Source organism: Varanus komodoensis, unplaced genomic scaffold (assembly GCF_004798865.1).
Source record: "Varanus komodoensis strain SLA01 unplaced genomic scaffold, ASM479886v1 scaffold33, whole genome shotgun sequence".
In the NCBI taxonomy this organism is placed as follows: Eukaryota; Metazoa; Chordata; class Lepidosauria; order Squamata; family Varanidae; genus Varanus; species Varanus komodoensis.
The window spans coordinates 3,588,924-3,602,839 of record NW_025335817.1 but is presented as its reverse complement, the minus strand read 5'-3'; the positions used below and the strand labels follow the sequence as shown (position 1 = coordinate 3,602,839).

At 61.5% G+C, this 13,916-nt stretch overlaps 2 protein-coding genes across 6 annotated transcripts in view; both read left to right on the top strand.

The window, feature by feature from the left end:
* The window catches only part of CGNL1 (cingulin like 1), a 35,569-nt gene extending 26,816 nt beyond the window's left edge, over window positions 1-8,753 (top strand). For all 4 annotated transcript variants that reach the window (XM_044438701.1, XM_044438704.1, XM_044438700.1 and 1 more), the window contains exons 13-19: window positions 1,196-1,357; window positions 1,957-2,046; window positions 3,541-3,624; window positions 4,377-4,501; window positions 4,922-5,030; window positions 5,525-5,688; window positions 6,216-8,753. In XM_044438701.1, the coding sequence (XP_044294636.1) occupies window positions 1,196-1,357; window positions 1,957-2,046; window positions 3,541-3,624; window positions 4,377-4,501; window positions 4,922-5,030; window positions 5,525-5,688; window positions 6,216-6,348 (867 nt within the window). In that variant the 3' untranslated portion in view covers window positions 6,349-8,753. The remainder of the gene's footprint in view (window positions 1-1,195; window positions 1,358-1,956; window positions 2,047-3,540; window positions 3,625-4,376; window positions 4,502-4,921; window positions 5,031-5,524; window positions 5,689-6,215) is intronic.
* A 2,339-nt stretch (window positions 8,754-11,092) lies between these two features.
* Window positions 11,093-13,916, top strand: part of LOC123027656 (myocardial zonula adherens protein) — a 34,023-nt gene continuing 31,199 nt past the window's right edge. Inside the window, exon 1 of one of the 2 annotated variants that reach the window (XM_044438706.1) lies at window positions 11,093-12,597. In XM_044438706.1, coding sequence (XP_044294641.1) covers window positions 12,520-12,597 — 78 coding nt within the window. In that variant the 5' untranslated portion in view covers window positions 11,093-12,519. The remainder of the gene's footprint in view (window positions 12,598-13,916) is intronic. The other variant, XM_044438705.1, reaches the window with a different exon arrangement.

The window sequence follows — 13,916 nt, the reverse complement described above, 5'->3', positions numbered from 1 at the left end:
TCAAACCTCTTTCAGGCCAAGGGCCAGATCTAAAATTGGAGACTCTCTTGGGCACCGCACTGCAGCGGGGGCCAGGCCAAAGGCAAACCGCAGAGTCCCAGAAGTATCCACATTATATCCGCCACAGGCACACCTGCCAGAGGCAGCCGAGGGAGGCACCCCGTGGGGCGCCCCTCCGAGCCCCGGCCGAGCCCGGTGTGCGTGGAGAGCCCAGAGGGAGCTGCAGGCCGGCTGAGCTCTGGCCTGCCAAAGCCCTCCCTGCCCACCCGCCTGGGTCGCTCATGCTTGGGCCGCACTGGGGTACGAGAAGAGTGCTGCAGCTCTCCGATGTACCAGCTGCGAGTGGAAGGCTGCAGACGGCCGCTTTGCAAGTTGGTCCTCAGTGCATTCCAGGTGTGAATGAAGGCGACCTTCAGCAAAGCCATCATTGCATGCAGAACCCGGCAGGGCAGAGGCTGTGGTCCCTCCATTCCATGCCCAGAGCATTTCGGAGGTCTTTGTGCTGCGATTGTGCAAACAGACGTGGGTGGCTCCCTGTCCGTGCTCATGGCGTGTAACACTCCGGAATCCCTCTGGCCTGCCCCCCACCTCCCCGCAGCAGCCAGTGGGTGCTGCCATCTGGTGGTCAGGGGGAAAATACTCAAGGGCATCGGCACTGGTGCCCTGCACCCACGTTCTAAGCAGTTGCAAGAGGAATTCTGCGTGGAAGATTGGGTGAAGGGTGGCAATTTTCTCACTGTTCTGGGATTCCTCTTGGAGCAGGACGATGGAAATCGATCCACCTGGAAAATGCTGCCTCCAGAGAAGGTTTCCTGGTGAGGTGCTTAATTCATTCCCCTGAAATACTTTGGCCGAGCACCGCACTCCCCCCAAGAGCCGTGCGTTCCAGGCCGTGGTCGTCCCGTGTGACAGGCCGATGCAGCTCGGCTCCTGCCTCACAGGCCTGCCCTGCTCTGCACCAGGGTTGCCTGCATCCTTCCTGAAGGATTCGGTCTGTTCTCCCCCTGCCCCCTCCCCCGCTTGTAGCCGCAGGATACCACTTCCCCAGTGCCTGCCTCTGATCCGCTCACCCCACCGGTGAGGGACCAGCATCGTGTCCCCTCGCCTGACTGCAGCTGGGCCGGTGCTCCTGGAGCGCAGTGGCTGTCGGCTCCTGGTGGAGGGGCCTCACGGGCCACCTTTCCGTTCGCTTCAGGTCCGTTTTATGGGGGAACAGTCGCGGGACCACCAGAGAGCCCAAGAGGAGTCTCTGACCAGGACGCAGCTCCTGGAGCAGACCGTGAAAGCCCTGGAGTACGAGCTGGAAGCCAAGAACCACTTGAAGGAAGATCGGGCCAGACAAGCAAAGATAATGGAGGTAGCGGGGGGGTTGCTGGGGGGGGGGCTCTGCCTGCAGAAATGGGATGACTGACAGAAGGGCGACTGTGACAAGGCCCTTGTCTCTGTCCGGGCCGGAATATTTGCCGAGTCCTGAAGCGGCTTGCAGCTAATCACTGTAACAAGATCGTGGTAAAGGAGGAACGTTTAGCCAGATTTGGAAAAGCCAGGCGAGCAAGCGAGCGGTTTGCAGTCACGCTGGGATGGCCACGATCATCTGCAAAGGGGATCCATCCAGAGGGGGCTGCCACCAAGAAGGCCTCTCGTCCCCCGATGAGGCCTTGTGCGGGGAGCACGGAGGGATAAGAGCAGCTTCTCTGACGCTGGTCCCCACTTCTGGCCCCTTTAAACGCAAGACCTTTGCATTGAGGCCAAATGAAACCAGCCTGGCTTAGACTGGACCCATGTCTGCATGACTGCATGGCCTGCATGTGCCCTGGCCGTTGTGGCCTGGAGCCTGCCCCCCTTCACGCCACTCAGTGCCCACCGGTGCACGTGGGCACGTCCGTGACCCCCTTCCACGGGGCACCGAGCCCTTCAGCGGCTCTGCTCTGAGTCTGGCTTGCCCCGTCCCTGCAGGAGAAGATCTCCCAGCTGGAGACGGAGCTCGAAGAGGAACGGAACAATTCGGATGTCTTGTCGGAGAGGATCGGCAGGTGCCGCGAACAGGTACTTGGGCGCTCCTGCCGCCGCCCCATTGCCTGTGAGCCGCTCCAGTGGCATTGGGCTGCAAGCGGATGCTGCGCCCAGCAGTGGGGACGAGCCCGCCCCTCGTCGGAGGCTCCGGCCAGCTTCCCCGCATCCTGGCCTGCAGAACTGCAGAGTCCAGGGCTCGCTCTCAGCCCCTCGCTGGCCTCTGCAGTGGTTTGGGACGCAAAGCGCTCCAAAGCCCCCGGGACCACGTCCAACTCAGGGGTCCCTGGAGGCCGGAGGTCTCCAACGGAGCCCCCCCCCACTGCCTTAGCGGCCCTGCGGTAGGTGGAACGAGAAAGGGTGGAGGTGATGCGCCCCTCGCGGCATTATATAAAGGACGGGTTGGGCCGGGACAGAAAAGGTGTTTAGAGCACAGGCCTGGATTTCATGCATGAGTCACAAAGGTTGCCTTGTTCTGAGTCCATGTTGGGATGTCCAAGGGATGGACGGATTCCCGAGAGGCCATTTCAGGGTCTGCGAAGCATTCATAATAAGGCCAGGAAGAATAATGGGTTTGTTTTGGTAAACAGGGGAGGCCCAGGCTGCGGTGAACAGCGCCCCCGCCCCTGCGCCTCTGACAACTTGGGTCAAGCAGAGGCCAAGGAGTGAGCGAGCTGCAGTTCAGGCTTGCGGGGCCCTGGGGGAAGCTGGGGGCCACTGGGTTTCCTGGGTTCGTCTCCTGGTGCTCCTGGCGTCGGAGCTGGGCCTGGGGCTGGGCCTGGGGCACAGGCGCAGGAGGAGGAGGGGGATGCCTGGAGGAGCTGCTGCAGGTGGCCGGGGCATCCCGCCAGCTTCTGCCTGCAAGAAGTGGCCCCTTGAATGGCTTGCTTAGTAGTGCTCTTGCCGGTCAGAACATTCCTCTGTATGGACCTCCAGAAGCCATTCAGGGAGCATCTTCGGTGTGCCCCAACGCCCAGGCCTTGGGGAAGGGCGGAAGCAGGTGGCTTTTCCAAGACGCAGGTACCGACTGTGGTGTCAGAGCCCACGAGGTGCTGCTTGTGCCTGGCGCGCATGGTCACTCTGTCCTCCGTGCTCGCCAAATTGGCTGGCCCAGCGCGTCCTGCAGGGTCATTGCAGCCCCCCGCAGTGCCCTCCAGCGGGCTTCGGGGCCGGCTGCTGCCCAGGCCTCCCTTGCCAGATCCCCAGTGCGGCACGCCAGTCCAGGGCTGTGAGAGGCCCCCCTGGCTGCGATCTCTTAGCCCCCCCCCCCCCGTGCTCTTTAAAGTATTCTTTTCTGGGGGGCTTTGGCCCTCTGGGCCAAACCTTCCAGGCCACTTCCTACAATAATGGAAACCGCACGAACCCCAAACTTGGAAGCACAGGCCAGAAGCAGCAAACTGGGACAAGGCCACCTGCCTGACTACAGGCAGCCACCGCCAGTGAAAGTCACCGCCCTGACTCTTTCCAGCTCGGTTCAGGTTTCCTGCCCGTGTCGTAATCCGGGCCTTTGTTCTCCCACCGCAATTCCAGATGGAGCAAGTGAGGAGCGAGCTGCTTCAGGAAAGGGCTGCCAGGCAGGAGCTGGAGTGCGACAAGATCTCGCTGGAAAGACAGGTGGGGTTGCGCTGCGGCTGCCCCTTTGCCCCCACTGATCCAGGGAGGGGAAAGTGCCCTGAGCCTGCCTGGCACGAAGGCGCAGAGACTTCCCCCAGGGCGGCCGTGGGGATGGCTCTCCCTCCTCCGGCTAGCCCAGCGCAATGCAAGGAGCAGAGCGCCCCCTTGTGGGGGACATGCCCTTTTGCCGTCGAACGGAGCTGGGCGTTTTCCCTGCCTGCCTGCACTGGGTGTTTGCTTCATCTCAAAGTGCGGTGCTGTGATCCCGGGCTGGATTGCAGCAGCAAGGTGGAGATGGGGAAATGACCCAGCTGCTGCCCCGCGTGGAACGGCAGCTGGGTTGCGTTTCAGGGCCCCGTCCAGGCGGCTCAGGCCATGACCAGCCCAGGAGCTCCCATTTATCCCCGCACAAGAGGCATTCGGACAAGCCCAAAAGGAAGTGGAGCAATGGCATCCTGTGGCTTGCGAGTGGTGGCACTGTGAATCCTGTCCGGAATCGCATTTGCCTTTTCTGCAGTCGCCTCACACTGCTCTCTCACATTCCATCTGGATCAGTCACAGTCCCGAGTGCAGCACTGCACTGGCCCATGTCCCTTATTCTGTCTCTGCACATCGGATTTGCTCAGCCCAAATGGACAGCCTTGCACTGGTCTCTGCTGAGTTTCCCTTGCACTTCTGGCCTGGACGGCGGCAGGTCTGGGGGCCGGTGCACGGACCCATCCACCGAATGACCCCGTGTGCTCTTACTCCAGAACAAGGACCTGAAAAGCCGGATTCTCCACCTGGAGGGGTCGTACCGGTCCAGCAAGGATGGGCTCCTCACTCAGATGGAAGCTAGGATCCTGGAGCTGGAGGAGCGGCTGGAGGCTGAGGAGAGGTGAGCAGGCTGGCGGCAGGCCTGGGGAACCTGGGACAGGGAGTCCTGCTGCTTTCAGGGCTGCGGTGCTGGGCACAGGGAACTGGACCCTTCACTAGTCTGAGATGTGCCCCTTCTCAAGAAATGGGCATGCCCTTCCCTTTTGCGAGGGGGCTGGAACAGCACACAATGTTGGAAACACACAGAAATCACAGTAAAGCCGGACCAGCAAAGGTGATGCCACCTTGGGGCCCTGCTGAACGCAGGGCTGGATGGGTAGCATTTCCAGGCTTGGAAGCCCCGACCTGCAGGTGCAGGTGTTGGGGGCAGTGGGGTGGCTGCCGCGAAGGGCAGGCGGCCAACAAGGGGGCCCTTGGCCTGGGCTGGCCTGGCCGAAGAAGGATGCCCCAGCCTCACGCTGGTCATCCCCACGTGTCCCAGGGAGCGGGCCAACCTGCAGTTGACCAACCGCCGTCTGGAAAGGAGGGCGAAGGAGCTCCTGATGCAGGTGGATGACGAGCATCTCTCCCTGACGGACCAGAAGGACCAGGTAAGGCCGCCGCGGTGCTCCTGGCTGGCCGCTCGCCCGCGCGGGCTTCACCGGAGCGTCGAGCCGATCGGGGCTGCATCGCCCTCCCCTCCCACAGCGGCCCTTCGCCTTTCTGAGGGGGAGGCTCGGAAGCCCCCGAGCCGCTGCCTTCTGGCACAGCTGCCTCCGTGGCCTCTCCAATGGTGGCTGCCCCGTCTGCCGCTCGCTGGGCCCCCGCTGGAGCAGGACGGGGCACGGCGTGGCGTGCAGGGCCACGCACCTTTTTCCCTGTCATGTGCTTGGCGGAACAAAGGCCAAGCCCACCCTTTCCCGCTCGCATATGGGGCGGCTTCTTGCGGAAGGGGCTGAGCAGATCCTTCTTCCCCCGGCTGCCGCCTCTCCGCTCGCCTGGTTGCTGCTCGGCGGAGGCAGAGACGTCCCCGCGCGGCCTCCGTTGCAGGTGGCCCAGGAGCTGCAGCCAGGCCGGCCCTCATGGCCCCTCTCCCTCTTCCCAGCTGAGTTTGCGCCTGAAGGCGACGAAGCGGCAGGTGGAGGAGGCCGAAGAGGAAATAGACCGACTCGAGAGCGACAAGAAGAAGCTCCAGCGGGAGCTGGAAGACCAAGTGGACTTGAATGAGCAGCTGCAAGGGCAGCTGAGCGCCATCCGGCAGGAACTCAGGTGGGACGGGCGCCTCCACGGCCCTCGCGGCCTGACCCCAAGAGCGCGCGCCATGGACGCCCCTCCCCTCTGCGGCTGCTTGCCCGTGGGTGGGGGCCGGCTCCCCTTCCCCTGCAGTGCAGCAGATGTGGTCCTTCCTGCTGGGCCACTTCCATTCCCGGACCCCACACCACTGCAGCGGGTCCCTCAGGGTGTCCCGGCTGAGGCCTCCCTCCCGATTCCAGGAATGGGAGCGTGGGCGCCGGCAAAGGGTCCGCCGTCCAGAGATCAGAGCCCATAGCTGGGCTCCCCAACGGCGCTGCCTCCTGCAGCTGCATGGAGGCCCTCGGCAGCCTGCGTTCCGGCGCCCCGGGAGACTCTGGTGGTCCCTTCATGGGCCCAACGGGCTGGTTGCAGCCTTGTCGGCCTGGGAGGGGCTCCCCCTCGGATCATCTGGTGTCTCCAGAGCCTCCTGTAAAAGGGCCCCCCCCCAGGCTTTGGGGACCTTTCATACGGCAGGAAGCGCTGACCTGCCTTTGCTTCCACAGGCGCAAGAAGACCTCCAGCAAGCTGCTGAGCGACCTCGACGACGACGACGACGATTTCAGCACTGATGGGGAGAGCCTTTACGAAGCCCCGTCGGGGTTTAAGTTCTTGAGGGACAGCGACACCAAGAGCTAAAGGAAGCCCGCTGCGAACATGCAGACACGACGGCCGAAAGCACGGACCAGCAGGTCCCCAGGGCCGGGGCTGTAGGCACCTCCGTGCTGGGCAAAGTGTATATACCCTCCAGAACACGCTGTTTGCAGGCCTAGATAGTCCCGAAATAAACGCTCTGACGCAAAGTGGGCCTCCCCCCAGACCGCTGCCGCAGGGCTGCTGCCCCCTCGTTCTGCCGCCACTCCCCGCGAGAGGAAGGCTCTGCCGGAGCCGAGGACTCGGCTCCCCGCCGGCGCGGACCTGCCCCGGATGCTGCCCCTGGGAGAGGGAGGGCGCCGCAGGGGTCTTTGGATAGAAGTCCCTAGAGGAAGGGCTGCGTGGTGAAGGATGCGTGTGTTTCCAATCAGGTATTTCTCGGACCAGTTTTCACCGTTTTTGTAACACGCCCTGGTTTTTATAGAGCACGGGATGGGCAGCAATCATTCTCGGTAATCGTGCCGTTTCAAGCACATGGCGTTCTGTGTGTGCCGTGAAGGCTCTGGGTGGTCCCTGTGAGATCGGGGCAAGTGAGGGGTTGGAAAGGGCCAGGCGACCCACGTGCTGCAAGCCCCCCACCCAGCGGCCTCGGCTCAGGGGGCTTTTGTGGCCGGCGGGAGGGCGGGACCAGCAGCACCCCAGGGTGGGGGTCTGGACCCTCTCCGGCCTTCTGCCTGTTGAGTTGTGGGGAGCTGCACCTCTGCTGTGAGCGTGTGGCCCGAGTGTTGCTGTGACCCAGCCAAGCGCCCTGCCCCGGGACTGGCGCAAGGGCCTTGCTGTGAGAAGCCCCCGAGCTCAAGGAGAGCAGGGGCACTCCCCGCTGGAGCCCACCACACCCCTGGGGCCCAAGCGGCGCGGCCGGAGGGGTGTTCAGCCGCATCACGCTTCCTGCCGTGCATTTCGGGGATCCCCCACGGCGGGGCCCGCAAGGGACATCTGTGATGCGCTTGCAGGGAAAGGTGTTTCCCTCTGTGCCCTTGGAGTTTTGTCCGCAGGTGCCTGCAGACCTCCTCCAGAGGGGCTTCCGTGTGCTTTTGGGGCTGTGCTTGCAGGCCGCTGCAATCCATTCCCCGTCCTCCGTCCCCTTTCTTGGCCTCACGACCATCCTTGCAGCTTCTCTGCTTTACGGAAGGGGCCTCCTGCGAGCTGCGCACGAGCGCGGGAATGAGCTGCACACGGGGTGCGGTGGCTGGGGCTGCTTGAGAAGCGGGTCTGCCCTGGGCTGCCAGGCTTCAAGCTGCCAAGATTGGGTTGCCGCTGCCTGGGCGCGTGGCCCCAGGGCAGAGTGCGGATTTTCAGAAACAGCCGTTCAGAGCAGCAAGGTCCTGGCAGGAACAAGGCGCAGACACGTTTCTGCAAGGTTGCCAGCCGATGGGCCTGTGGTCAGTGCTTCTGAAGGAGCAGGGCTCCCTGTGGCGCGTGACTGGTGAGCTATGCCTGGTGGAGGAGAAAGGACACCTGGGCTGGGCCAGGCTGGGCCGTGGGTGTTTGGGGCGTGACTAGCTTGGAATGGGGGCGTGGGCAGTGCCACGCGTGGCAGCTTGCGGTCTGGTGATGTGTGGAACAAGCCCATTCCTGTGTGCCCCAAAGAGGCCACACCCTTGAGTAGAAGCAGATGACCCGGGTGGGCCAGCTGGGTGCTGCATGTCTGGAAAGGCCGCTGCCAGCCAGAGCAGGTCAGCCTGAGCTGGGCAGTCTGACTTGGTAGCGGGGGGTCGGGCACTCCTGCAGGGCAGTTCTGCCCGTTGAAGTGAACACGGCCTGTGAAGGAGCACAGCAGAGCGGCGCAAGTGTCATGAGGCTAGGCGGCACGTCGGTCTTTCCGCCTCCAGCGCCGGCCTGGTGCTTCCTCCTGGAAAGCACCCGGTGGCCGGTGGCCAGGGAGCATAGACGCCGCAGCAAGACTCCCCCGCCTCAAGGGAAAGGTGTTCATGGCGGCAAATCAGAACAACCTGCATTTTGGGAATGCAAGCTTTCCGGTCGGTGCTCCCACCTGCTCTCTCTTCCTGTCCAGAAGGCTGATGGGATGCAGAGTACACTCTCCTGTGATAGCATTTTAGGAGGGAAAGGGAACCTGGAAGCCTGTTGTGTTGACAATCGAAGAAACCATCTCGCGTGATTTGATTTTTGTTGTGAAACTAACATAGAGACTTCACTTCACACTCACTTCAAGCTCTCCTCCTCCTGCCTTAACTAGGACAGAATCTGCTGGGAGGGTCCCACATGCCGCCCTTCTTAGCGCAAGGGCTCCTGTGGGAGAAACACCCTGGCGGATTGTGTCCATAAACTGATCTGCTCAAGCCATTTGTGGGAAGATCATGTGATTTTTGCAGCTACCTCCAGTTGTGCTAAACTTAAAAGACATTTTGGAATAAACTGCATTGGCTAAACCCCTCTGTGTGGGTGTTTCATTGCATGGTTCTTCAGGCCGTCCCACGCCCCCCCTCCCCCCCGGTGCCTTTGCAACATTTGGGAGCGAGCGCCGTCTTCTCCTCCACAGGGAGCCTGCACAGAGCTGAGCAAAACCGTGGGCAAAAAGGGGGCAGAGCTCCTGTTTTGTCGGCAGCCACCCAAGGCTTTATTCGGATGGGCCAGAAGCAGGCTCGGGAGCTTCCCTGGAGCCTTCCTGAGCAGATTTGGGAGAGGGGGTTGGCGTTTGCCCCCTGACGGGCCTGGGCTTGCGAGCGCTTGAACCTCCGCCACCGCCCCGAGTGGCTGGCGAAGGGGCATTTCAAGTCAGGAGCCTGCAAGCGGAGGACACCTGGCCCGACCTGGCCAAGGGAAAGAACACGGTTACGGCGGGCACGCAGCTGCTCCTCCGGAAACTGCCGCTGCCAGCCGGAGATGCGACAGCGGCAGTTGGCCCTTTGTCCACCAGATGGCGGCAGAATCAGTTCTTCAGCCCTCGAAGTAGACAGGATGGGAAGCTCATGCGGGTCCTGCTGAAAAAGCCCAGGCGGGAGCAGCCCGGGCCGGCTCAGAGCACAGCGCAGAAATCTCTCGCTCGCTGCTCACGTGTGAATCAGGATTCCAGGAACCCGTCGGGCAGAGAATGGAAGTCCGTTTTGGACGGCACGCCAAGAGGTGTCCTGGGACAGAGCAGCAGTGTGCCCTCGCCTTCACGCCTCCTGGGCTGGGTCAGTGACCCTGTGCTGCGTTTCTGCCCTGGCCGCCCATCCCTATCCCGGAAAGCGGCCTGGGCAGGGCTCATAATGGGCGGCCACTCTCCCACCTCGCTTCCAGCACCGGCATTCTGCATCGAGCAGCGGGAGAGGTCTCTGAAGCCCCCGGCCAGGCAGGCTCGTAACTTCTGATCGCAAACGGGGCGTGCGCAGCCCATGTGAGTGGGAGGCGTGTGTTGCGCTGCTTGCAAATGCTTTGGCAGCCAGGCTTCCCGAAGTGCCCGCTGTTCCCGCCAGCAACAGCAAGGCCTGGGAACAAGCACCGCCCAGGTGTTTCCTGTCCCCCTGCAGTGAACTCATTGCTAGGAAATCCCCCCAGCCGTGGCCTGTGCAGCAAAAAAGGCACCATAGATGTCAGTGGGGGCTCTGCCGTCGGCCTCGCAGTGGGCAGGGCCGGGCCTGCTCTGTATCTGTCCCCTGGTAATTATTTTCCTAAGAACAACGGAATGACTGTGGTTGAACAAACGGGTTGTCCTTCAGCCCAGCATCCTGTTTATCAGGCCAGGTCGTTCTCCCAGATGATTCAGGCAGAGGAAGGCAAACATTGCGCCTTTCCACCCCTCCTGGAAAGCTGCTCTGGAAGCCCTGCCCTACAGCGAGTGGGTCCCGGGCTGAGGCTTCGCGCCAGATGGTCCTCTCGGCCCCGATAGCCTTTCCTCTGCTCCTTCGCTCCATCACTCAGCTCCATGCAAAGCCGCTGCGGGACGCTTTGTCTCAGCAACCCCCGGCTGGGCCCGGCCCCCATGCAGTAGCATAAAGCTGCTCACTTCGGCCCGCACAGCCGGGGGGGCATGTGGAATTCCATGATCTTGAGAGCGCAGGGACTGGGCGCAGGCTTGTTCAGCCCACAAGCCAGACGGCAGAACCAGTCCGTGCGGGTCAGGAAGGACAGTGCCTGCTAGTTGGGGTGGAATCTGCCCGACTGCGAGGAGAGCAGGAAGGAGAAATGGGGGCTTCATTGCTCAGAACCCTGGACAGAACGTTCCTCCCTGCTCCGGCATTTCCTGGCAGGGCCCTGGTGTTCCCTCTCTAATCGCACAGCCTTGCTTCCTGAAAAGCAAAATGCAAGGCGAGGTACAAGATTGGTTCAGAGGCGAGCGTAACAGAGCAGTCTGTGGTTTCTCTCTCTCACACATGCAAAATAGGAACCCAAAGAGGCACATTACTATGCAAACGTCTACAAAAGAACCCATTTGAGAATCCTGGGTCGCTCAGCCAGCCTGTTAGCCGGGTAGATCCGGCCACATCACTGGCAGGCAGCCTGCAGGGTGCTCTGGGCTTAGGCCAAAGCAAAGTGATGGGAAAGAGCCGCTTGGGGGAAGGGGGGACGAGGGTGGGCCACTGTGTGGAGGGGCTTCATCACTGCAGGGTGGGAGATGGATGCGTGGGGAGGCTGGTCCTGCGCCTTCTGCGCAGGTCAAGGCCCTTCTCAGCTATTTTTTCCTCTTTTGCAAGGTCAGCTTCATCGCTGGAAACCTGCAGCCTCCAGCATCTCTGGGTCTCGGAGGTCCTTGGGCTTGCTCAAATGGTGGCGTGCTGGTTGGGTAACTCTTTGGCTTGGCCGTGTCTTTCAGGTGTGCATCCGGAGCTCTTTCAGGGAGCTCTACCTGTGGGAGTGACAGCTGAAAAAGTGAAGGGTGATAAACAAGGCAAGGAAGAGGCTCTGTGAGGGAGAACCTGTTGTCGTGGGAGGCTCTAGCGGAAGACGGATGCTATTTTGGAAATATTAGGAAGTTTTCCGGATCACTAGAACACGCGACACATTTCCAAAGCATTTGGGTGTGTTTGCATGTCCTTCCCAGCACAAGACCTATCATTAAAAAGTGGGTGCTCCATTATACTAGCAAAGTTAATAGCTAAATTATTCCTCCCACTGGCATACTTTTGTTCCGATTAGTAAGTCACTTGGCCGCCGAGTCTCCACCCTTCCCTCGGTGCACGCGCTCCCTGTCGGTGTTGAACTCCACCAGTCGTCCAAAGCAAGTTAGTAAGAGGGAAATGGAGTCACAGAGCAGGTAGAGACGTTCTCTCGATATTAAGCTTCTGGGTCACAGGTAAGTTCCGTGTCAGTGCATCCCAGACAAAAGCAGTGGCACAGAATGGACGAGAGCCTCTCGCTTGGGTGGTCTTAGTGCCAGCAGCCCTCAGTGGCCAAGCGTCCCCTCCTTGCCTCCAGGCAGCATCCCATAAATACTGGCAAGAGCAAGGGACCGAGTGTCCCGGCAGTGGGGATTAGGCTGGTAACTGCTAGAAATGAATGACCCGCCAGATAGAGTTTGGACCGTCAGTACGAGGCAAATTATTAAAATGGAACTTTATCAAGCCACGCACAACTGCATGAAGGAAACATGAAAAGCTGAAAACCTCCACCATATTTGGAATGAATGCTGAGGGTCGAGGGTGCAAATCTATAGAGAAAATGGATGTTTTGGAGTACTTGCAACACCAAATCCAAGGCTCTTGTGTTAGCTTCGCCTGCTCTGGAAGCAGGCCCCTGTGGGCGGACCCCCGCTGGCCCCTTCCGCCAATGCCCCTGAAGCCCTCCCTCCGTGTGCCTGCCCCATCACCCGGCTCACCCCGCTAGGCGTTGCTACGTGCGTTCATCCCTTGGGAAGACAACAATGGGCCACCACATGGTGGGTGAGACCAGAGAGGAAGCCGGGGCTGAAGGGTGTGCTTGGCATCCGCACGGAATGCGAATGTGACTCGGGGAAGGAGTGCCGTTTCTCGGCCTGCTCTTTGGGCTGAACTGTTCGCTCGCTGTTGGACGGGGGAATGCAGCCCCGGCACAGCAATGCTGCCATTCCTGTATGCACGTTGTCAAGCGATGTGAGCAGACGCTCCAGCAGCCTGTCTCTGCATCATGTGAGCTTTTTCGAGGAAATGCTGTGTTTGTGCCAACAGAGACGCTGGGAGAGATTGAGAGAAGCAGTGTCGAACCACTGGGGAACGGCAGAGTGAAATCTCTACCAAAATGCTGCACCCCAGAGAGTATCAAGGAGGGGGAGTCCGAGCTGCTGGTCTGCTCACCTTCGTGAGGAAAGATAGGAAGGTATTTACTCAACGCCTAGAAATACTCCTTGTCCACCAGTGAGGTCCAGTCAGAGGCGATTCTTCCAATTTGGCTGTGGAATCCTTCAATGTCTTCTGCCAAACTGGACGGTATTTTCCAGGGAATTCTTTATGCAAGTCACCTCTGACTGTGTTGGCCTGCCCGCTTCTCTTCTGTCCTTTCTCCAGAGATGGAGTGTGACGTAGAATACCCATTTTAAATAAATTAGCTGGAAGATCTTCTGGTTGGTATGTGACTATTTCCCGGCAGATGTTAACAAGTATGTAACAGCGGCTGTTGCAAAATCGTCAAGATCTGCAACAGAGTTTGCTAGATTTAAATGCAATAATGTCTTGCTGTTAATATGTTATTGCATTCATCATCATCTTTTTTCCTCCTGTAAAGAACTCAAGACAGGCTGCAGGCGCCATGTCCGCCTCACAATGGCCCTGTGAGCTAGGCTGGACTGAGAGTAGAGGCCAGCCAAGTCCTGGCGGAGTTTCGTGGCTGCGGGACGGAGCCCCCGCTCAGCGCTCGCCTGTTACGTGTGTTCTGAATGGCCGGTGGGCACCTAATCGGTCCGTGGGGCGCGGAGGAAATCGGACCAGGCCTCAAGGCTGCGCGCGGCGCCGAGGAGGCCACGATCCACCCAGCTCACGAGACGCCCCTCTGGGCTGCCCGGCGTTCCCCTCTGAGGCATCCAGAGTCTCTAGCTTGCAGCCGGGATGGGATGCCCGGGAGGGCGTCCGCGGAATCCCGCGCATGCACGCCGCGCTCCCCCCAGGCCTGCGTGCCCTCCCGTGCCGCACGTGCGCGCGGGAGGTCGAAGCCAGCCGGCCGCTGGCGGCGGTACCGCGGGTGGTCCGGGCGGGGCGGAGCCTCCGCGCAGCCTCGCGCTGCCCCCGCACGCGTCGCGGGGACGGGGAGAGCGCGATCCGCGCAGCGGGGGATCGCGCGGCCGCCCTTCGGTCCTCGCACCCTGGAAGCAGCACCGGCCCCTGTCGGGCTCCCGGCGCGGGGTGCCGGCGCTGCGGCGCGTAAAGGCGGGGCCTGCGGCGCTGCAGGTTGGCCGTGCGGAAGCCCGGGGGCGCCCCAGGCAGGCAGGCGCCCGCCAGGTGAGGCGTCTAGGTCGAGCGCCCCTGGCTGGAAGAGGGGGCGCGCATCACCCTCGGGCGGGGCCAGGAAAGTCCGCGGGGTGGCGCTCAAACGGGGAACGTGGCTGCAGGGCCACTCCCGGCCCCGGGACGCCCCCCCCCCGGGGGCGCACGTCCTCCTAGCTCTCGCCTCGGCCGGTTTCGGGCGGCCGTCGCCAGCCCGAC